The sequence below is a fragment of the Trachymyrmex cornetzi genome, unplaced genomic scaffold (genome assembly GCF_001594075.2).
Source record: "Trachymyrmex cornetzi isolate Tcor2-1 unplaced genomic scaffold, Tcor1.1 scaffold488, whole genome shotgun sequence".
Classification (NCBI taxonomy): domain Eukaryota; kingdom Metazoa; phylum Arthropoda; class Insecta; order Hymenoptera; family Formicidae; genus Trachymyrmex; species Trachymyrmex cornetzi.
In genome coordinates this window covers 193,274-217,767 of record NW_017299706.1, presented here as the reverse complement: position 1 = coordinate 217,767, position 24,494 = coordinate 193,274, and the positions used below count along the sequence as shown (strand labels likewise).

General features: G+C 33.2%; 3 protein-coding genes across 3 annotated transcripts in view; 1 reads left to right on the top strand and 2 right to left on the bottom strand.

Annotated features, from left to right (window-relative positions):
* Window positions 1-10,373, top strand: part of Agps (alkyldihydroxyacetonephosphate synthase) — a 16,936-nt gene extending 6,563 nt beyond the window's left edge. The window contains exons 3-6 of the mRNA XM_018514130.1: window positions 3,878-4,158; window positions 5,250-5,538; window positions 8,688-8,997; window positions 9,213-10,373. Coding sequence (XP_018369632.1) covers window positions 3,878-4,158; window positions 5,250-5,538; window positions 8,688-8,997; window positions 9,213-9,986 — 1,654 coding nt within the window. The 3' untranslated portion in view covers window positions 9,987-10,373. The remainder of the gene's footprint in view (window positions 1-3,877; window positions 4,159-5,249; window positions 5,539-8,687; window positions 8,998-9,212) is intronic.
* Hel89B (histone acetyltransferase 1) lies at window positions 10,315-20,011 on the bottom strand. The gene is made up of 15 exons (XM_018514132.1): window positions 19,849-20,011; window positions 19,154-19,204; window positions 18,731-18,978; window positions 17,916-18,253; window positions 17,398-17,743; window positions 16,703-17,325; window positions 15,765-16,537; window positions 15,122-15,683; window positions 14,695-14,983; window positions 14,168-14,463; window positions 13,753-14,066; window positions 12,224-12,974; window positions 11,859-12,122; window positions 11,027-11,668; window positions 10,315-10,953 (listed from the first exon to the last, which is right to left on the bottom strand). Exons 2-15 carry the CDS (start codon window positions 19,162-19,164, stop codon window positions 10,750-10,752), a joined length of 5,661 nt encoding a protein of 1,886 aa, XP_018369634.1. The 5' UTR covers window positions 19,165-19,204; window positions 19,849-20,011; the 3' UTR covers window positions 10,315-10,749.
* Window positions 20,012-23,069: 3,058 nt separating this feature from the next.
* ATPsynF (ATP synthase, subunit F) lies at window positions 23,070-23,914 on the bottom strand. Its single transcript, XM_018514092.1, has 4 exons — window positions 23,713-23,914; window positions 23,526-23,624; window positions 23,281-23,397; window positions 23,070-23,202 (listed from the first exon to the last, which is right to left on the bottom strand). Exons 1-4 carry the CDS (start codon window positions 23,801-23,803, stop codon window positions 23,174-23,176), a joined length of 336 nt encoding a protein of 111 aa, XP_018369594.1. The 5' UTR covers window positions 23,804-23,914; the 3' UTR covers window positions 23,070-23,173.
* Between the last annotated feature and the right edge of the window lie 580 nt (window positions 23,915-24,494).

Genomic DNA, 24,494 nt, shown 5'->3' with positions numbered 1-24,494 from the left:
TCAGTTTTCGAGGAAACATTCAGTGAAATCAAAATCATATCATTGTCAAATCGTTTATTATTGAGTTTCTTAATTAAATCAAGATATTTTTAATATGGCTATATGCCATTGGAATGCTTTCAATAATTATCGTGTGTAAAAAAGTAGCTAACATATAAAAAGATTGTCAATAGACGATGACTCTGAGGGGATAATCCAGCTTGTGGATCTTAGAAAAACCGTATGCACTAGGTAAATCCACCATCACTGCAATTAAGAGTCTCTTATACGTTAGATCTGAAATAAATTTATAATTATTTCAACCTGTAAATAAACTAAGATTGTTTATCATCATTTTCAATGGTGATTTCTTGATGATTTCTATTAGCCTTTAATTGTATTTTATTTATTAATAATTTGAATATAAGGAATTTTAATTGTTTTTTAATTATAATAATTAATAGTTCCATTTGAATCATTAACTAATTATAATTAAATAGAAAGAATTGATTTATATAAATAATTAGTAATCATTAGACCGGTTATACACGTTCAAGTAGCTTGTCAAGTATACTTGTGCAAGTTTGCCAGAACGTATGTACACTTACTGTATTTACGATAATTGTGCAATTGTGTTATCTCGTTATCTACAGTTCTAATAAACTTGCATAAGCGTGCTTGTGCGAATAGGTATTTGCAGCTCCACCATAACGCAATTTAAACTCGAAGGTTTGTTCGCGTTGCTTAAAATCCCCACAAATTTTTGCATTTTAAATGAGATAAATATTCAGGCGTTGAAAAGAAACAGAAGATGAAGATGCTAAGTGCAAGCAATACGCGAACAAACAAATTGATTAGATTTTAGAAGGTTTTTATAATATGTAGGACTCTGAGTATGCTACAACGTACACACGGTTTTTACTTCTGCAAGTCAGTTTAGCGCAAGTACTTAAATCGAATGAATTTTCATATTCGCTCCAGTCACTTACGTAAGTCAGAATAACTATGCATCTTTTGTCATATATACTTGACAAATTTACTTAAACGTGTGCAGTAGTCTACTTACAATAGGGCTACTTACAATTAGACGAATTTTATGATTTAAACGATAACGCATAAGAATTTATTATTATTATAAAGAATTAGAGATATATTTTTATTTATTGAAGGATGTCACAAGAAGCTACGTGATAAAGAACGTAAAAAAAACCAAATATAGGAAATGTGTTTTATTCGACTCGTAAGTCATACATATTTTATGCGATCTTTGATTTTTATTGATTAAATTAGGAATAATTTTCGATTCTCAATTTTTTAAGTAATTATTTTGTGATCTCTTTGTTTTGATCTATTTATTATAATATTTAATATAAAATTCTTTACTCGATTTTAATAATTTACTTAATTATTCATCACTATATACTTAAAGATTTCAATAATATTTATAACGCTGAGAAATTTTTAGCTTGCTAAAGTGTACACATTGAATGTTGAAATCCTCTTGTCTCGTTTTCCATGTCTAACTAGTTATATTTATCCATTTACGTATCGTTAACGCATATTGCGATATCTTATGTGCATGTTATGCACCTTTTATTTACACTTCTTGAGTGAGACTTTCGCCAGGGAATTCAAAGGGGACCTTGTCTTGCGTAAATTCCTAAAATCTCAAAAAGAAGAAAACACAGAATATTATTCTTATTCACATTAATAATATAATTATTTCAAAAATATGTTAATTATAGAATTTTTCACAATTTTGTTTATTACATTAATATAGGGTGACCATCCGTACTCTTTATATAAAGTTGTTTTGCTCGTATTGTTTAAATTAATTTGAAAGAAGTTTAAAAGGAGAATATAAAATAATACCGAATTTCAGATAAACAATGTCTGCTTCTATTTTATTCTTTGTTCTCTTTCTTTTTAGTGTATTGAGCAATTGCATTGCATTGCAAGTCCTACTTCACGTACATTGCATTTGGTCACCCTACATTAATAGAACATTACATATGTAAGATATAACGTAAATAATAAACTGAGATGTTTTAATGATGACACATTCTACAAGTTAATAAAAAATCAAAATTTTAATCATTATAAAGTACAATTTAATTATAAATTTAAATTACTAATTCCTACCCGGGAAAAAATTATCATATATAGGATGAATCAGTGTCATTAAACCAGCGTTTTACCTTATGAGAAAATTATCGACTGTACACCTAATTATGGATTTAACTCCAAGCGCGAAAACATGTTGGATCAGCAATTCGCACGATGCATGTCCACGCATTCGATCTATATCGCTATAGCTGAATTGTTGATCCAACATGTTTTCGCGCTTGGAGTTAAGTCCATAATTAGGTGTACAGTCGATAATTTTCTCATAGGGTAAAATGCTGGTTCAACAACTCTAATTCACCCTGTATAATTATACAAAAAATTAACATATTTTATATACAATTATATATAATTATATATAAAATATGTCCATGTAACATTTTTTCCCAGATAATTTTTTTAAAATTATAATTTTGAAATTTAGAATTCACAAACTTGTTTATCATGATGAAATAATTATCAACGCTGCACGTGGTTTAGCGCCAAGACACTACAGTGTCTTCATGTTGTAATCCTATGATATTATGATAATGGAATGATAAGAATTTCATTATCAAAGTGGCTTAGTTTTTTGCGTAAGATACAGATAAGTCTTAATACTTTAAGAGCTCTATGAGAAAAAAATAAACAATTTTTGTCTCTTGCAGTTTTTCTGTAAAGTTGATAGTATTTGAGTAAAAAAATATTGAAAATCAATTTTCGACAATTTTTAGTAATTAATATCTCGTTAACTATTGCGAAAGTTACAAAATAGTAGAGGACTTTTCAACTTAGTTTAGTCCGCTCTATCTACAAAAAGTGTTTGGTAGAAATCTCATCGGACATCCTGTATAAATATCTGATTTCCAATGATAGCGGTTTCTTAATACAGCGTTTAAATTTGCAGAGTTCGGAAGCGTTACTTTTTCCATTACTTTTCATAATAAACAATTTCATAATGACATTGCAGTTTTTTATATCTAAACGCTAAGGTTATGCTAAGGTTAGAAAAGTTGAGTTTTCCAATCTTAGCACAACCTTAGCAACGTCATGTTTATTATGAAAACGAGTGAGACTCGTGGTAAGGAGTCTGATTCGTGCTTATTGTTTCTGGATAAAATTCCTTACTACGAGTCTCACTCGTGGTTGTAGGCCAAAGGGTTAAACTACTGCAATAATATCACAAGTTAAATTAAATTGACAATGTGCTGAAAACCTTAAATAAATTTATACTTATATTTATATTTGGTTATACACGCTGCCTGCAAAAAAGCGTTATTGTTCTTACATATACTGATTATTGCGAAGAATATTACTAAGGTCTCGGTGGTCTAATGGCTTAGGACGCTCGTAAGGAATACAAGAGATCCAGGTTCAAGTCCCGGCAGAGGTAATATTTTTCGCAATAAATTTATTTAAGGTTTTCAGCACATTGTTAATTTAATTTAACTTGTGATATTATTGCAGTAGTTTAATTGCGTTAGATAAAATCCGGAAAAATTTCGGCGCGCAGTTTGAATAACTACAAAAATATGATATGCATGTACATATATAGGATATAGATAATTTACTGGGAATTATTTAGGCAAAAAAAATCTAGCTTTGACCGTCATAGGTCTGAATACGCTTATACTTAGCGAAAAAAGTAACGCTTCCCAATTCTGTAAATTTGTAAGAATATATGCTACGCAGACGTCAGTTTCCTATGTGTAAACGGTATTAATTTTACGTGTGGATTCGCTCGTATTACGCAAAACAATAATTTATTAATTTTATATTTATATTTTTTTTTTAGATATCCCATTGGAAACCAGGAACTGCCATATTTCACAAAATGGTGTGAAACAGTTTTTGATGTAACATGGGATATGAAGTGCGCGTTCCAAAATTTACCGAAGCATTTTCCAGAACCAATTCTTTCTGCAGAATTGTTGGAAGTGATCAAGAAACTGATGATCGATTATTCTACCGATGGTGTCGATCGTCTGTTTCGAGCACACGGTCATACATTGCGAGAAATTTATCTTTTGAAGCATAGCTCTTTCAAAAGGATACCGGATATTGTCCTATGGCCTAGTAAGTTGATATTTTTCGATCATTGTCATAAAAACTGCAATAAATAAGCGAAGTTTGATCATACCTGTTAAAATGTACATATATACAACACTGGTCTTCAAAGAATATTTAATAATGAGATAATATTGCTCAGAGAGGTGGTGTAGAGAGAACGTGTTCATAAGAATGACTTAACAAATTTTAAACAACAAGAAGTACAGGACTCTTAATTTTTTAAAAGCAATACGAAAATTTTTCAAAAAACAATGCGAAGATCTTAGAAAGTATCTGATTGCCTTACTGGTTACACAGTTTTAAATTCGAAAATTTTACTTTTTGACAAACATATTATTTTTTCTTAGAAAGTATCTGACTTCAGAGATTTCAACTCCTTTTTTTAAAATGGATTTGTTTTACATAATATGATGTCTCTAGTTAATTTGCGTACAAAAGTATTAAGGTAAAAGTATCGAAAAATATTAACACATATTGACATAAAATGTTAAATAACTCGTAAATTAATAATTTTTTAATAATCGTACCTTAATACATTTATGAATAGAATAATGAGATGAATCAACTGGTGTAAAGAAAACACATAGTTGCTTTAAAAAGATATGGCTGCAAAATTTTTTAAATAAGCAATTGTGTAAGTTTTGGAACATAGCCTTAGTCAATTGACGAGACTTTTATTTCATAACAGAATATATTAAAATAACATATGAAGTATTTTATAAAATAAAATAGAATTTATTTTTCGATCTTGTACTATTACATATGTATAACGAGTCGAATTCGCTTACATAAAAAAAAACATGATTTAATTTAAAAAATAGGGACTTTTCCTGATGAACCCAGACACACACACACACATTCTCTCTCTCTCTCTCTCTCCATTTTGTCTTAAAGTATAAAAGAAGTCGTAAAAAACATCGCTGCTAATAATTTGTAAATTATAAACGTTTTTAACAAGCTTCTGAGAAAACAACATTTCGCGTTTTGTATAATTACTTTGTATATTTTATGGATGAGTTTAGTTTTTTATTTTTTCTTCATTCCGTGAAAAAACTTCTTTACCGTCTAGTAATATCTATTAATATTCATACTTATAGAGTGCCACGAGGACGTTGTTAAGATTGTCAATATGTGTGCATGTTATGGAGTCGTTTGCATACCTTTCGGTGGTGGAACCAGTGTTAGCCGTGCAGCGTGTTGTCCTCCGGATGAACGTCGAACGATAATTTCATTAGACACATCGCAAATGAATCGAATATTGTGGATAGATAGGGACAATTTGTTGATATGCTGTGAATCGGGCATTATTGGTCAAGATCTGGAACGGTTGCTTCGCACTGAAGGATTCACATGTGGCCACGAGCCCGATTCTTACGAATTCTCCAGGTACGCAAAATATAATTTCTGATTAGAGTATTTACAAAGTCGAGTCTTTGTATGCGATACATTGAGGTATATATTGCATTAAAGTAAATACTCTCAGTACAAAATTTAATTTTATTGACGAATTTCTTCCGTTTTCTATATACTTAAATTGCGAACTTTAATATTGAATATAAACTATTTCTAATTATTTTTTTTTTTTGCGTTAATCTTGACTAACATGGAAACGATTCGTGCTCAAAATATAAATATATTGTTTTTTTTTTAATTTGAATTCATAAAATGCATTAAAATTGTAATTTCGTACAAAATTAATTTTATTTATTAAGATACATAATATGATAAAGATGAGTGTAATAATAGATACTTTGAAGAGAGGCGGTACAAAACACACATTTAGACGTAAAATCACAATAATTAAATAAAAAAAGCTGTTTAGATTACATGCGATGAATAATAATCAATTAGTACTAACTTGCAGCATATTGCATGATGACATTAGTAAACAATAAACATTTATTGCATATATATATGTATATATATATATATATAGTGTTTGATAAGTAACGATAAAACTTGCGTAATAGGGATAGAGCGGATTAAACTGAGTCAAAAAGTCCTCTACCATTTTACAATTTTCGCAATAATTAACAAGATATCAATTACTAAAAATCACCAAATATTAGTTTTCGATAATTTTTTACTCTAGTACTATCAACTTTACAGAAAAATAGCGAAGGAGCAACTTTTTTTTTATCAACTTTTTTAGTACTGCATTTTCTTATTGGCAATTATTTTTCCAACATGAGAAAATGCGGTGCTAAAAAATTCTGAAAAAATTCTCAGAACTCTATGAGAAGAAAATAAACAATTTTTGTCACTTGCTGTTTTTCTGTAAAGAGTTTTTTGATAGTACTCGAGTAAAAAATTATTAAAAACCAATATTCAACGATTTTTAGTAATTAATATCTTGTTAACTATTGCAAAAATTGTAAAATAGTAGAGGACTTTTCAACTCAGTTTAATTCACTCTATCCTATGCGAGAGTTTTACTTTTTGTTATTAAACAGCCGTATACAGAGTGAGTCATCTTAAAGTGAGTATAAAGAGAATGGCGCCAATGCATGTGCCTAATGCTGATTGGCTTCGCCATTAAGTGTCTTTACTATTAGTTAGAAAGAAGACAACGTTAAAGAAAGAAGAAATTAAGACGAGGAATTACGTTATATAGATACTCCAGATGTAAGACACCAAATGGCGACTTCCGGTTAATTGGCGTCACTCTTTTTATTTATACCCACTCTAAATCATCTTAAGTAATACATTGAAATATCTCGAAAAATATAAAAGATACGGAAAAATGTTTTATATAAAAGTTGCTCAGTTACTCGGGGGAAAGAAAGTGGTGACTTTGGTTGATCTAGAGATGTCCTTAAAATCAATGTTATCTAAAATTTTTTAAGTGAGAAAATCCTAATTTTTTATTTTATATTCATATAACTGAAACATCAAGACCTTTTTAAAACACTATAATAAAATATTTTTCATTGAGTATGTTACAAGTTATGGGGCTTGAAAATTAACAAATCAACTAGAAGTGCTTCGTTTGACCACGTTAATATTGATCATCTGCCAAACAATTGTTATAACTGGTTATTTTAAATGGAAACCCCTATTTTTTACTCCAGAAATAAAAACTAATATTTGGCAATCTTTAATAATTAATATCTTGTCAACTATTGTGAAAATTGCAAAATGGTAGAGGACTTTTCGACTCAGTTTAATCCGTTAGTACATAAAATATTTGGTGGTCATTCTGAGACATTCTGTATATGTATGTATTCTATCGGATGTTTAAAATAAAGTGTTACAAATTTTTATCTCGGAAACACAGTATTATTGAGAAAAATTGTTCAGACAAAAGTTATGGGGTTCAAAAAGATCTATTTATTAATCTTATTAGTTTGACTTTGGGTAGCGTTGTCAGGTCACGTCAAGGTCGTGTCGATTTTTTTTTAATGAAACACCCTACTATTGATTCCAGACACCTTGGGTAATGTTAATACCGGCGGTACTGTAACTTTCAAGTATCGTATACTAAAAAAGTACTTAATAAAAAATTTTTTCTTACAAGTGTTTTGAAAAGCTCTTGATATCAGCTATTAGATTCTGGAAATAAAAGTAGGATGTTCTATTAAAAAAAATCGATGTGACCTTGATCTGATCTTGGCGACGATACTCAAGGTTAAACTGATAAGATTAGTAAATAGAACCTTTTTGAACCTTATAATTTTTGTCTGAACAATTTTTCTCGATAATGCCGTGTTTTCGAGATAAAAATTTGTAACGCTTTATTTTGAACACCAGGTACATCATGGTGGAAAGAAGCAGGTGCTTATACATATAACGTTTGTTATATAACATGCTACATATAACATTTATACATATGCAATAATTGGTATGTGATAACATTTGTGATGATAAAACGTACTTTTACTGATTACGTTTCTTACAAAACTCAATATTAATTTTTCAGCTTAGAGTGCAAGTTATTTTAAATGTATAGCATGAAAAGCAAACAAAACTCATTTTTCTCCACATTATAAATTGCTATAAAATATCGCCACGTACATACAATAAAGCTTACTTTACTTTTGTATTCATTCATAATATTTGTTATCGCACCAGAAAACCTATAGCACGTAGTCAACATTTTGTTATTTATATAAACGTGTATATACTTCAATGATTCAGGGCTAAGTACTATTTGTAAAATATAACTCGATTTTGTGTAAAGCACAAAATACAAGAGATCCTGTGTCAGATCATATAACCTATGGATACCAAAACACAAAAAAGATAATTGAATATCATATTTGATTAAAGTTAAATAATATTACAACACTTCTCAAGATATAAGACATGATTGTAACTTCAATTCAAAATACGGAATGTATATATCAATATTTTTGAAAATTTAAATTAAATTAACAAAAATATATATTTATGTATATATATCTAACAAACTTCAAAAATTTTTATTATCTATAACTTAGTCCTGAATAATAAAATCAATATTTAAAATTTTTTCTTCAAATGTAAGAAACAAAATTTCGAATGTACAGAAGCTGAAAATAGCTTGTCTCGAATAGTTTAGGTGGATGGGTGGCGACTAGGGCAAGCGGTATGAAAAAGAACACATACGGCAACATTGAAGATTTGGTCGTGCGATTGCGAATGGTTACTGGAAGAACAGAGGATCCTGTTATCACTTTAGAAAGAGGTAATCTGGTACCTCGCGTATCTTGTGGCCCGGATTTTGATCATGTAATACTCGGCAGCGAGGGAACGTTAGGAATTATCACGGAGATTGTATTAAAGATACGACCTTTACCGCGAATGGTGAAATACGGCAGTATTGTATTCCCGCATTTTCTGAGCGGCGTTTATGCATTGCGAGAGGTGCGTATGCTTTATGTTGACACTTACATTAAGCCAACCGGTAAGGACCGTGCTCCTTTGTTAACACTTGCCTAATACAAATATTATGACAAAAGAAAGCCGACGAAAGACAGCTATTGTATGTAGGTCTGTTTTCATGTACACAGTAAAGGAATACGATCTATCTCGTATAAGATCAATAAAAGAATGTAATTCTGTTATGAATGTATCTATAGATTGCGAAGGAACGGTGTCAACCTGCTAGCATACGCTTAATGGACAACGAGCAGTTCCAAATGGGGCAAACTCTACGCCCGGAGTCTGGTTGGGGCGGTTTGATTCTGCAAGGACTAAAACATATGTACATCACTAGAATAAAAGGTTTCCGATGGGATCAGATATGCGTGGCCACGCTATTAATGGAGGGTGATGTGGCAGAGGACATTGCGGCTCAGGAACGAAAAATTTACAAGATAGCTGATAAATACTGTGGCATACCGGCAGGCGAAGCGAACGGTGAACGAGGTTACATGCTAACATTCGTGATAGCGTACATCCGTGACCTTGCAATCGAGTTTAATGTATTAGCAGAATCGTTCGAGACTTCCGTTTCTTGGAATCGTGCATTATCACTATGCAGAAATGTAAAGTCTCGCGTGGCCAGAGATTGCAAGGTGCGCGGTATCCGTAAATATTTTATTTCCTGTCGCGTCACGCAGACATATGACGCGGGTTGTTGCGTGTATTTTTACTTGGCAATTAACTACTCAAATATGGAGAATCCTGTGGAAACTTATGAGGCCATTGAGCATGCAGCGCGAGAGGAAATACTCGCCAATGGTGGCTCGCTCTCTCATCACCATGGAGTAGGGAAAATACGTGCGTCGTTTTATCCCGAAGCTGTTGGGGAAGCGGGTGTTTCTCTTTATCGAGCGACTAAAGCGCACTTGGATCCACATAATATATTCGCAGCGGGTAATATGGTTTCAGAAAATAAATCAAAATTATGAATTAAAATCTTATGTGCGACAGTGCAAAATCTATAGAGCTATTCCATACTCCGTTAGTGCCGATATCTTGAATCATTGAAAAGTTTTTATAGCAAATTGATGTGATTTTGTACACTTTCAGTCAAAAGTTACAAATCTTATCAATTTGTCATTAAGATTGTTCCGTGTAATGTTTTCTAATGAAGAATATGATTTTCCTATTAACGGAGAATGCACGTAGATAGCAAATATGAAGCAACTGGTATTGTTGTTTGCTAATTCGGCATGATAATATAGAAAAAAAGACTAGTACAATATACATTATAAATAATTATGCACCATGACGTCATTTGGTACAAATGCGGAATTGTAATTGTATCGGCATTTTTATAAATTATTACAACTAAACAAAACACACGTTTACCTTACGCAGATACCTTAATTTATCCTTACTTACTATCATATAGATTGAGTTTAGGTACGCTGATGTCATTTTTCTTATTGTAAGACTGAATGATTTCTTCTATTGCAACAGAGCTAGACTTGTTAACTCTTAATTAAGCGTTTATTACGTAATTTTTATTATTACGTAAATTATATAAAGATCGCTTTTGGCCATTGAGATATGCTAAACTATTACCAAACTATACGCAACCAAGAGTTAACAACTGGATCCGATTTCTACAATATTTTTCATTCGATATCATGTGCCAGCTTTGAGCTACATAAAAAACTTACCGAGCTCTAAATCTATATTGAATGATTTATCAAGGTACTGGTAAGCTTACTGGCTATCAGCCTTCAGAGTAGACAAAAATGAGTCGAGATCATATTCGTCGTCGTATTGCTGCTGTTCCCAGAGTTCAGGTAGGATATCTAGCACAGAACGGCTAATACCCGGTAGGCCAGGAAGTTTCGACGAAATAGTGTCCTCTTGATGATCCATCCTTTTCTCCTTTCCGTTATCCAACGAGAACAGATCCAACAACTAAGGAAATCATATTGATTTTACATCACGCAAGTTTCGATAGTTTGATATTAAATGTTAATTGTTAAATTACTTGGTCAGTAGCCATGGTTTCCAAAGAAGCATTTTCTGTCGATATTATTGTATTTGCAGTGAGAAGTTTGAATTTTTGTAGTCCCATGATCTTTTCCTCCACTGTCGATCTAGTAATCAAGCGGTATACGTTGACTACTTTCTTTTGTCCTATACGGTGCGCGCGATCCATTGCTTGGAGATCTTTCATAGGGTTCCAATCGTGCTCCACGAATATGACCGTATCTGCTCCCGTCAAGTTTAATCCAAGACCACCGACTTGAGTGGTTAACAAAAGAACGTCTATCGATGGATCAGCATTGAAACGCGTTACGACAGAATGTCTGTGCGTCGCCGGCACACTGCCATCTAGACGAAGATATGTTACTGTCGGCAGATGCGTGCGAAGTAGATCTTCCTCCACAATGTCCAACATTGCCTTCAATTGGCAGAAAATTAGAGCACGATGCTGGCTTACTAGTTGCTGTTCCTGGGAATGAGCGCTTTCTGCGGTAAGATTCACAGCGACGGAGGAATTGCGAGTTTGCTGCTGTTGCTGTTGCCCGATACCACAATCTAATAGCAATTGTTTCAATGCAAGTAACTTAGCGCCGTGCTCGATTTCTGCCAAAGTGCTTTGTTGCTGCTTCAACATATCACACACCTGGAAATATTATAGAAAAATTATATAGGATAAAATTTATTACAATAGATTTCATAAACTTAATGAAAAAAATTGAAAAACGTAAGACTGTAAAACAAAATTACACACAAACATACATATACGCACACATATTTTTTTCTTTAAATAATTTTTTAATACATTTTTTAAATATTTGTTTTTTAGTACATACTGTTCGATACAATGGATGCCCTTGACTTAACACCAATTTTGGATGATTGCACACGTTACGCAAATATCGTAGCGCTTCGAACACGTTACTTTGAGAATCGTTAGAAGACGAGGAATTGTTAGTGAGAGCGGAATGACGAGTGCGGAAATCCTCATAAAGTATGCGTTGCAAAGGCGATAAATCGCAGTAATAATCTTGTGTGATTTTGGGTGGTAAATCTTGCAGCACGTCTTCCTTGTTTCGTCTCAGTAAGAACGGCAATACCTATAATTGATTACAGTAATGAATCACCATGATAGAACTTAAACTAAGGAACTTTAATAAAAATAAGTGGGGGGGAGGGGGGGATGGGGAACACAAATTACCTGTCTGTGAAGAGCCTCCATAGCTAAAGCTCCAGCCTCTTGTTCTTTCGGTCCTGCCTTCGACTCTCTGCAGGCCAAAATAGGACGGGAATATTTAGCGGCAAATTGTTTCTCACTGCCGAGGAAGCCTGGCATCAAAAAATCGAAAAGAGACCACAATTCGAGTACATCGTTCTGTACAGGTGTGCCGGACAATATAAGCCTGTGATTAGCATACAATCGCTTCATAGCTTTGGCGCTTTTCGTTTTGCCGTTTTTTATTACATGGCCTTCATCAAGCACACAATAATTCCATTGTTGCGCTTCGAAGAATTCAATGTCTTTTCGTACAATATCATAACTCGCAACTACGAGCCTGTGATGTGGTACTCGAAGACGCAATTTCTCGCGATCTTGTGGCGTGCCGGCATATTGAATAACTGACAAATCCTTTACTTTGAAGAATTTCTCAGCCTCATATACCCAATGACCGGTTAGAGTTGGCGGGCATACAACTAGACTAGTCGGTGCCTGTGGATTGCGATGATGGTCCAATGCTAAGATACAAAGCGTTTGTAATGTTTTTCCAAGTCCCATATCATCACATAATACTCCGTGAAGATGATAACGATTCAGAAAATTGAGCCAATTTAAGCCTTGTTGTTGATACGAACGTAATTCTGCGGCTACAGAAATCGGTAGCTCCGTATCAGGAATATTATGAGGGTTTAGAAGTTGATCCAAGAACTTTCTCTCTTGTGCCTTTTCTTGCCTGTACATATATTACATAAGGAACACTGAATTCAAATGCCATGTGAGCTTTCAATAATATGTACGATTGGTCAGTAAAGCTATGTATTTACTATCTTTTAAGCTGTGTTAATTAAAGTGGTTTTTTAGTAAAGTGCTAAAAATTTAGGTGCCTCACCAGGGCCTGCTCAAAACTACAAATATCTACATAATTTAAAATATTAAAACTATGTGTATATCTTGTGTGCAGTTAATCAAAGAAGCGTCTGCGAGCCTTATCTGTCACTAAGTAATACGTGAAAGATTACATCTTCAACATTTTTTTTCTTTCTTATTTCATCATTAACCTACCATAAAATTTTGCACACGTCAATTTCAGTACTTCAACTTCATTATATAAAAAAATTAGACATTTTTATGGTAACTCGATTTACTAAAGAATCGTCTTAATAGCTGTTTCGTTATTCACTACGAGTACTGAAAATCTATAGTATATGTAATGCGAATTATAGATTTTCAGTAATCGCAGTGAGTGTGTGCGCGCACGCGTGTATGTATGTGTGAATAACGAAACGCAGTCATTATTATTTAAATTTTATAATTTGTGCTTAATCCATGAATTCACTATTTCAAAAAACGATAATATTGTGACGACATTAGCAGGTATAATCATTAATGTGACATTTAATGATTGTGTTGTGTTGTCATCTGTTTTTTTTTCTTTTTCAGGAATATTATTGTATACACCAATCACGCATATTACTAAAAATTATATGTATAATCTCGCACGAATAACTTACACTAGATCTGGTGGATCTGCAATTGCGCCAGGATCTAGCGGTAACAGTTGTACGAGTGTAGCGAAAGTTGCGCTACAAACTAGTCTTACAGATTGATTTTGATCGCTCATACGTCCCAATAAAGGTACCATAAAGAGTACTGCATATGGCACCACATGTACGCCTAAGCTTTCGACAGTGCAAGTTAGAGCTTCCGCAGCTCCTTGGCGTACGGAATCGACTTTGTTCGGTGCTACTATGCCTGAAGAACATCTCTTCTCACTGCCAGTTGTATCCAAGAGTGGTATAACACTGCGTAATATGTGTACCATTGTCTAAAAAAAAAATAAATAAATAAAAAACTTTTTAATCTTTTGTTCTACATTGTTATGTCTATTGTTATCATCAATATGTATCTGATAAAGCTTAAAATTACTTTCTCTGTATCTAGAGTAGCTAATGTAGCTATACATCGTGAGGTCATGTGTCTAACAGCTTTGTATGAATGCGTTAGTAGACTGCATAAACGTGGTAAAACCTCTAACACAGGCGGTAACAAAGACTTATCCAAACTTGGCGCCATTATTTCTAATACTTGTAGACCGACAATTAATAGATTTCCTTCATCCTCTTGTATATTATCTTGTTTGGTTACATCTTTTAGTGTGTTCGGTAAAATCAAATTCCACAGTTGAGGTAAGCGATCAGGTAATTGAGCACCGAAGAGAGTAGCTTCAAAAATATGAAAATATTTTAAACACAAATTTTACATATATATTACATAGACTATTACAGGGTATTCTCATTAAAATTAGTTATACGCAATTAATTAATTGGAATTTAATCGATTCCCTTATATCTCATTTCTTTTTTTATCAGGTCAGAGAGAATTGCATTTAATTGAACATTAATTAATTTTGATTAAGAAATGATCCTTTTTTTCTAAATATTGCTAGTATATACCTATAGCTGTTAATGCAAATGTAGCTCCGCGACGACGTGTTCTAGCAGCTTTGGCTTCTGGTTCTTCACAAGCGAGTAATTCCTCAAGGGGAATCTCAGTCGTTGGTGGTCTACCAGGACCTCTACCGCTGCCGAGTCCGCTACCTGCACCACGATTGTATGCTATTCTTTCAGCATGTTTTTGTCTATTATTCAAAGTGAGTATTCCATCATAAATTTCAGTGTCGCAACATACCCGTGGTGTAAATTCGAGGTCAGAACATAGGAATGTACATAGATTGGTAGAAATCTGTAACAAGTGAATATTTGGTAACACCTTGTAGCATAGGGGAAGGAAATGCGAGGAAAAAATTATTTAATAGTTTTGAGATACTTTATGTCGTATTTGTTTTTATTCCTTATGATTTTATGTACTTTATATACAAACCTTTGCATTCGGAGATGGTTTTCTATCGATACAAAGCTCGATTAGATGAGACAAATGTTTTGCAGCCAATTTTTGCAGTTCCTCATTTTCCTCGCGTTTTATAGCTTCCATTAACGGTTTTACTAATGGATTAAGTGGTTGAGGAGATTGAGGAAGGATATGCAACATCGTAGCGGCACCAGCGAGCGCGGCCATTGACATAACATGCAATGATTGTTGTTGTGCTGCCATCGTAGTCGCTCCGATGTCCAATGCTCGCCTTCTTTCCTCTAAGCTATCCATCAATTTAGGTTTCAATCTAGAAGATATTGAACAACTACTAATATTTTCAGTTCCTCCTGCATTTGTTCCAACAGTGCAAATGGCGGGAAGTCTTCTCTTAGCCAGTGCAGCGATCTGATCAAGAGTCATCACGCTGGATGAATCTATTTCAAATGATATCATTAATTTATAATGTTTTAAAGTTGCGATGTAATCGTGACTTTCGTGCAGCAGTCGAGTGAAGGAAGCTGCAATCTCATCATAGTACATGCATTCATTTAAACAAGCCAATAATCTGTCGCTAAAAAAGAAATTTTTTTTCATTAATATAGATACATGAAATATATACATGAAATACTTTTCATAAAAGTATGTTTTATACCTGAGTATGTCTGGTATTGTGGGTATTCTCAATGGATCTACAATCGCCCAACTAGACATTGTAAGCCCCACAACAGTACGTTGCAGCGCCGATCGCGAATTAAGATGTGCCAATAGCACTTTAGCATAACAAAGCGCTGGACTAGGCACGTCTGGTGGATAAATGACACCTGGTGCAGGTTGCACAACGTAGTGCGACAATAATCCTAACATACGAGACGCTCTACAACGAGCCTGTATCACGTTTGCTTTTCGTATATTCAGCGCTACTGTTTCAATCCCACCAATATACATTTTCAATTCAGATAACGATTTCGCATTTGCATTAATATTACTGTTTCCGCTATTAATATCCAATTGTCCGTCGCAGTAGGCGACCATTTGATTATTCTTTGTGCCCTTAATAGAACTAGCGACTGTCATCAACAAATTTGGGTTGAATGGCACATGTTCTGGTTGCATGGCAAGGCATAGCCATGTACTGACATGAGGGCACGCCGCATGTAACAATAATTCGAGATCACTCTGCACGACTAGATTTTCCCAGACACGTTCGGCCACATCTTGTATCGTGCTAATATGCTCAATTAACACACACTGAACCACATGCCTCAATGTTTCCTGTAAAACTAATCCACCACCTTCACCCCATCGTTCCTTCTTATTTTCGCTATAATTGCTATCGTTTCCAGTTAAAGTTTGCAATGTTTGTAATGTGGCTTTACGTACACTTGAACTTGAATGGCTGAGAAATGGCCATAAACGTGGTAATACCTAAATAAACATTGTTCAACCATTGTGGCTTTACGTACACTTGAACTTGAATGGCTGAGAAATGGCCATAAACGTGGTAATACCTAAATATTGTTCAACCATTATTAAAAAATATTTAAATATCTGTATCCCTTTACCGAAAGAATAAAGATATTGTTGCATTACCTGCGATAATGGCTGGGGCGTTAAACAAGCATGTGCCGCTGGTAATGAAAGTATCGCAGCCAAGAGACCCATAAAAGTGTTACAAGCTGCAGCCAAGTCATCTTGTTCTTTTAATAATTGCCAAAGACGTATTACGATAGTTTCTAATTCTGTTGATTTTAATAATCGCGGAAGAGCGTGTGCTACTGGTATAAGTGCACTTGCAGCAGCTGCACCTACGTCATCGACAGGATCGGATAATCCTTGCATGATAGCAGGAAACACTTGTGGCAATACCTCGTCTAACAGATCGTCTCGTACGGCCAATAAATATTTTAAAGCAAGAAATGCACCGTGTCTCGCTTCCCATTCATTATGTTCCAACAGTTTGAGAATTACAGAAAATATTCCAGGAAAAACACCATTTGTATCTTTGGTATTTGGACCACCAGGTACTAATAGGAAGAGCGATCCTAATGCTTGAGCACATGTTTCTCGTACTGGAGCAACAACTTGATCAGATACGAAATCTCCAAATCGATCAAGCCCTAATACACACAATAATCGTAAGGCGGCATCGATCACCCATTCATAATGGCTTTCTTGCATTTCTTCTGGAGTTTGATCTGTAGACTTGCCTGCTCCTGTGTATTCAAGCACATTTAGTGTTTAGCAGTTAACATTGAGGGAACTATATTTATTATAGACTTGCGTACCTTTACCATGAAGTCTTATGAGTTCTCGTAAAGCTGTTGCTGCTCCATGACGCACTTCCCATTTTTGACTAAATAAATCCTGACAAAGACTTTCCGCAAAAGATTCTAAAGGCCAATCTACGATTGAATCTGGCCAGCATCCAGTACTATCTGGTACTCCATTTACTTGCTCGTTAGATATGTTGCATTTTGATCCAGTGTCTGATGAGATTGTGTCCTCTAATATAATTTTTTTGGTTGCTGGTTCACCAATTGGAGATTGAACATTCATTGAATTTAAATTGTCATCATTAGCGCGATAGTCATCCGGTTCGCGCGATCGTTGTTTCGATACTGATTGACGAGCCTATTATTAAGATATAAATAATTAATATCTTTATCATGAACTTTATAAATAAAACATGAAGCATGTAAAGCAATCCTGAATATTATAAGTTTTCAACACTTGCTGACATAAACTGCAATAATTTAAAGAAAACGTTAATTATAAATAGTTAAATATAAAAGTTTGAAAATACTTTGCGTTTCGCTCTATTCATTTCTCTTCTGCTCATCAATCCTTCAGAGTCATCAACAGGTGTAGCAGTTTGTGTTATACATGGCGCCTGTACTAGAGCCAAATCCTCAACAGTAAATAAATCGTCAACACCCATCAAACGTGGATGAAAACCTAACTTTGCAGCTAATTTTTCTTGCTGATTGGGAAGTGACAATTGTTCTCCCTCTGATACAGTCAAGTCGTACTCACTGCCCTCAGATCCAGTAAGATGTGAACTACGAGCTAGAACTCTGCTCATATCAAAAGACTCTAAATTCAATCTGGTAGTGGAAGGCTTGCGTTTCACTTTAGATTCATCTATTAATTCAAAACACTCATACATGATATAATTGAAACTTTCAAAAATTCTTATTAAAGGTATAAAAATTAATTAACAATGTATTAATATTAAAATACAAGAAATAACAATAAGAATAGCTACGAGCCAAATCAAACAAAATTTAAACTAATGTGTATATTAATAGCGGTTGACTGAAAAGACTGATATAAGTAATACAGAAAATAATTAAAATTAAAACTTCGATGTTTAGGTCGGAAAATAATTAAAATTAGACCTTCAATGTTTATGTCCTAATAATATTGTATACAATCGACAGAATATATATTTATGTTGATAGATATATATTTTGATTTTGTTTTATTTTTATGTTTAATGTCAATTGTATTATATTTACATTATATTTAAATTTTATTTGATTTGGCTTGTAGCTATTCTTATTGTTATTTCTTTTATTTAAATTTGTTGAGCCATTCTTTATTATGTATTAATATTACCTGCAGAAACTTCCTTCTTAATTGGTTGTGGGTTCCAAGGAGGAACTTGAGCAAGTATAGCTTGTACAGCATGGGCAGCCGATATTCGAGTATCCCATTGTGAAGATTTTAATAAGGTAGAGACTCTTGCTAATAAGTGATGTAGATCATGAGGATGTAATCTCTGTGCTTCTCCCAATTGTTGCGCAGCTGCTCTCTTGGTAACTGCGTTTGTTCCAGTCTCCAACAATATGAATAATCTGTCCAATCTAAAAATTAAAATACATCCAATATAATATAAATTACTAATAAAAAATAAATTTTTTAAAATATTTACTTGTTTATATATAATGTATCTCTCATAATATATAACTAATACGGTTACATTTATATATTACTATTATATATTTTCAAAGTATATTGTATAATACTTTATGTATATACCTTGACGTCATGATGATAAAGTATATTGCTCAATAAACGACTCTTGAATATCTGAAATCAAACAATCACAAACGATTAAAGCTTATTTACCTATAAAAATATCTAATAAAATTTTTTACAATATTCCTACATATATATGTATAGAATTGATTCGAGTATAAATTGACGGTGCTATCACTAGCTTTTAGAAATACTCGAAAGAGAACTGTTGAGAGATTCTCTAATTCTTATATAGACAAAATTGTGTATTTAATTGTACGATACTCTGGGCAAACTTCCTTCTGGCATTCTGAAGATTATCTTCGAGCAGAAGAGTAAAGTTGCGGTAATAAGATAAATGATAATCAATGGTTACAAATAGCAGGGACGTTTGGACACGATTAGTCTGGAGAAAAGAAAAACGGAGAATAAAGCAGCGATGACGAGACGAAGAGAAATGAGGATGCGCTGCTAAATGCTTGCTGGACGTCTTGGTGGTAACGGTGGTGATGATGATGACAGTGATGACAGTGGTGACGGCGATGGTACGTCAGCGATATTCCGAGCGATCGTATCTTGCGAATAACTCGCGAATGTGGAAGGATCGTGGATAAAATCATGGCGCGTCGGTCCGAGTGCAATATGGATATAACGAAGTGATCGGTCGTCAAGGAACGACCAATAGACCGAGGAACCAATGTCAATGGATCGCATACCTGCTTTCTCAAAAATTGTTTTGGCAGTCTTGTTTCGGCTTCAACCGATCCGCGTTGCCACTTCCGCATTGCCGGACATACGAAAATCACATCATGCCGCGCGTAATGCGAAACTACGCTTACGCTTGTCAAATTTCTTGGAGAGAAACTCATGTTACAAGCATCAAATTTATACTGACAGCCATATTGCTGGGGAACCTGAGTTTTGTCCCCTGGTTTCACTCCGATTGGTCGGCAGTGCGCATGTCACCTACCGATCAGCTAATCGCCATCCTCTCCGTTCAATAATCGTTCGAATACGCGTCAGTACGCGTCAGTATATGTGTCTTCGATGCGCGAGTAGGACGAAAATTGTTTGCTCTTTGCGCAGTTTGCCACAGTTTATGCATTATTGGGTCAACGGTTTAGGGTATATCCACACAAACTTGCATAGCCGCGTAAACATATGCATAAAGAAAATTATCCAATTGCAGTTCTCTTTTAAAGTCGTACATAAAATGTGATTGGATAATATTCTTTATGCATACGTTTATGCGGCTATGCAAGTTTGTGTGAATATACCTTGACAATGATCGCTGATGTTGTAGATGATGAACTTGATATTGGCGTTATTTGCTTTAATCCAGACATCATTTTTTTGAAACTTTTATAAAAAGATTTCACTTATAATTTAATATTTAATTTTTTTAACTACACTATTAAAAATTTCATGAAATTTAATATAATTTTAAGTTATACAATTTGAATTTAATTTCATAACATTACATACGTTAAAGGACCCCGCCAGTTTTCTTATGGGAAAGTACTTTCGGTCAAAATGGCTGAAAATTTAGTATGGTAGCTTATGGTATCCTGATCAAAAGTCTCAATGAGCACGTGGTTCTAAAATCTACAGGTTCCGAGATATTGGAGTTCAAAGGTCGATATAATGAAGTTATAACTATTTTTAAATAAATATTAGGTACTTTTTGTCAGTTATGTGTAGAGTGATGAAAATAAGAATCGATCCAGCAAATAAAACAGAATCCTCTCTAAACCCATAAACCATACATCCATAAACCCTAAACCAATAAACCTTAAATCTATAAAGCCATACATAATTATGTAAAACACAATTCTCCATTTTCGCTGTCAATACGCTGCCAGATTTTTATTTATCGGTTGGATCGGTTTCTACTTCGATCTGTCTTTTTCAAGGCTTTGATTTATACTAAAAGTAAATAAACATTTTTCAAAAAATTCTTATTATTTTTAATATATCTTTTCTATTTTTTGTTCAAGATAGTTGATCTGTTTCTGACAAATATTTCACAAACTATTTTTTTGAAAAATGACTAATATTATATAAAACGTATAATACATATTTTATATTACACACTATTTATGTATATAAAAAAATATTTAATAATTAAAGTATTAAAGTATATACATAAGCCCTTGATAGATTATTAGCTAACATCTCTATTAGCTAACATTCGTAATAATTCTTTCTAAAAGAATCCCATACTAATTATAAGATGGAAAAAAAGAGTATCTTTTGGATCCGAAAAAGAACTCACATTTGGTGACAAAAGTGAATTATTTTGGTATCCTTAGGAATACTTTTAGAACAGAAGTGGGATAGAAAAAGAATTCATTTTGTAAGATCGGGAATGAAAAAAGAATTCTTTTTGGATTCTCTATGCTATTTGGATTTATTATTAATAATGTACTAAATATAAAAAATATTTTTAAATATTGTGCGCTTATTTTTCATTAGATATAAACGTATGAATTGCAGATGTCTAAAAATCTATTGAAAGAATAAGGCCCATTAAAAAAACAACATGTAATATTTTAGTAATAGAACCATTTTATTTAAAAAATGCAAAAAAGAAAGAATTCTAGCATTATCGCGAGTTCGGGTTGACCTTAAAAGACAGTCGCGATGTTGACGCAATAGTAATTATAAACTACTATGTTTTATCACTTCATTTTTTTTTATTAGTCAGCTTGTATACCTTGAACATGCCATACTGTTGCATATCTATGACGCGTTTGAAGATGTGTGTGTGTGTGTGTGTGTGTGTATTATACATGTTGCGCGTAAGACGAAAACACGAACATAACATGTTTTATTCTTTCAACAAAAAATATAAAAACAAATATATATATGTATATCTAATTTCAATAGATAATCAGAATAAATGTGTTTAAAAATAATTATGCATATCGGTTTTTTTTTCGAAACGATGAAACAGTTCCAGGATCTAACAATCTAAGCTGATTACTCACTGACTTAATCAAGATTTATTGTTAATATTATTTATTTACGATGTTATATTGTCTAACCTTGGATGATTTCGTTAATTTGTTCCTATGTTCTTTCCAACATTTAATTATTTCGCTGATGACGCAAAAAGCCGAAACGTTCGAAAAAATTGTCATGTAAGTACATTTTGATGAATAAATTGTAAAAAGTCATTATCAATTGGCGCATTGTAAACTGCACTCTCATTAGCTCGTTTCTTTGTTTAACTATTAGTTAGTCACTGAGAGCCCATTGTATATTTATCATTTGTTTTGTTATTTATTTTTATAAATTTATTAAAAATTTTTATTGTGATCCTAAAATAGCCGAAGAAGACCAAGTTGAAATGTTCCATACTTTAGATTGTATTAAATTTCAATTTATCTTCTATGGATGAATTTGATATCTTAATAAATTAAAGTGTATAAATTTATATGTTGCTCATTCTGTCTTCAATTTTATCATTTTTTTTTGTTTTTACTATTATATTACTTCAGATCCGTTAACAATTTGTTTATCACTTGTAGTTCACAAAAATCACTCTCTATTCTATATTGTCAATTATATTTTATTACACAAGTTCATCTAAATATGTAAGATTATATATATATATATATATATATGCCTACACACAATTATATATAAATTATCTATATTTTATTTAAAACAGAATTATTTCTCTAATTTTTATAGTAGAGTATACTACAGTCTTCCCTAAAAATGTTTAGAACAGTTATTCGTTTGTAAACTGATTCATTGTATGTTATTGTTGTTTATAATTTATAAATTTTTCAATATCATAGTTTTTAAGATATAAGATTAGCACAAATAATTTTTAACTGCTTTAATTAACATTTTATATTAGGAATTAATATAGCAAATACAAATTATGTATTTTTATACATACTATGAATATTTATTCAAATGCATTCTAAACAATTGAATACCTTTCATGAACAATTGAAGGATAATCGCTTTTATTCCTATCATCTATGGAAGTGTCTAAATACAGACACTATCATTAATCAAGCACAATTAGTGATATTTGTAAAGCTTATGGTGACCTAAAATGAAAAAAAAAAACAAAACATTAAATTTACAGTTGCATTAAAAATAGAATTAATTATTTGAGTAATACTTACGTAGCTTTTGATAATTCATTACATAAAACACGAACATAGAAGCAACTACAACTTGAAAGAAGGGAGCTATGCCAGTTCGTTTAGGCTGTACGTACTTATGTTGCCAACGCCAAAACGCTACAAAATGAACCGAGTAACATTATGACAAGGTATTTTTACATAAGTTAGGCACTGTTTTCTGAATGTCATATCAAAGTTATGTAATTTTTGGCTAATAAAATGGTTTCTTTCTCGTGTGCAAGTACCTCGTGAAAACACTCCTATAAGTGCCTGTGGACTTTTTTGCCGTCTTGCAAACCAGCCAGGAACTTCTTTGAGCTTCAAATCCAAGTAAGGAGTGTCAGCTGCATAAAGAAAGGGGTTATTATTACATAATATTATTAATTGTGCCAAGCAAAAGAAGTACTTATGTGATGCTATAAACGAACTAACGTTTTCCATAATAGCGTGCAGGATCATATGGCCCATGTTTCACAGGATCGTATTCAGCAGGATAACCACCAAATTGCAGTTTATTCTCCATGGAGAAAAAAATATCAGTTTTTATAAATAAATTCCACGAAATTATCGAACAAGATACGTGTATGAACGTCTCGTGCCAGTCATAGACAAAGAAGTATGTAGACTGGGGACTTGTAGGGCCGGTCTCACCAACTCTGATTAACCTAATCGGTCGATTGTTACATTGGAACTGACCAATCACGGTTGACACTTAATCGACCGATTAGGTTAATCGGAGTTGATGAGAGTTGGTGGAGTTGATTGGAGTTGCCGGTATTCATATACGGGAGGATCCCGTTTGCCTACAGTTCTGATTGTACACACCACTCAACTGGTGCCTAGTAATTTTTCACTGTTTTGCCAATGAGATTATTTTATTTTTAAATTGGCCAATCAGCGATACATGTGTGCAATATGCGATGTGTGCAATCGGAGCCCTCCCTTCATATACTACGTTTACACGGCACGCTTTACGCCGAAATTATGACATCGATGTTATGTAACTGCCCAATCACAGTCATTCTATTCTTCAGAGGAATAGCTATGATTGGCCAGTTTCATAACATCGATGTTATAACTTCGATGTAAAGCGTGCCGTGTAACAGAGGTCATAGTCGAATGCTCGAATCTTGTATTCAAGACCGTCTAATGTCTAGTTCAAACTGGATGCAGCAAGAGCATCGACATCTAGAATGGACCGCTGATGGCAATGG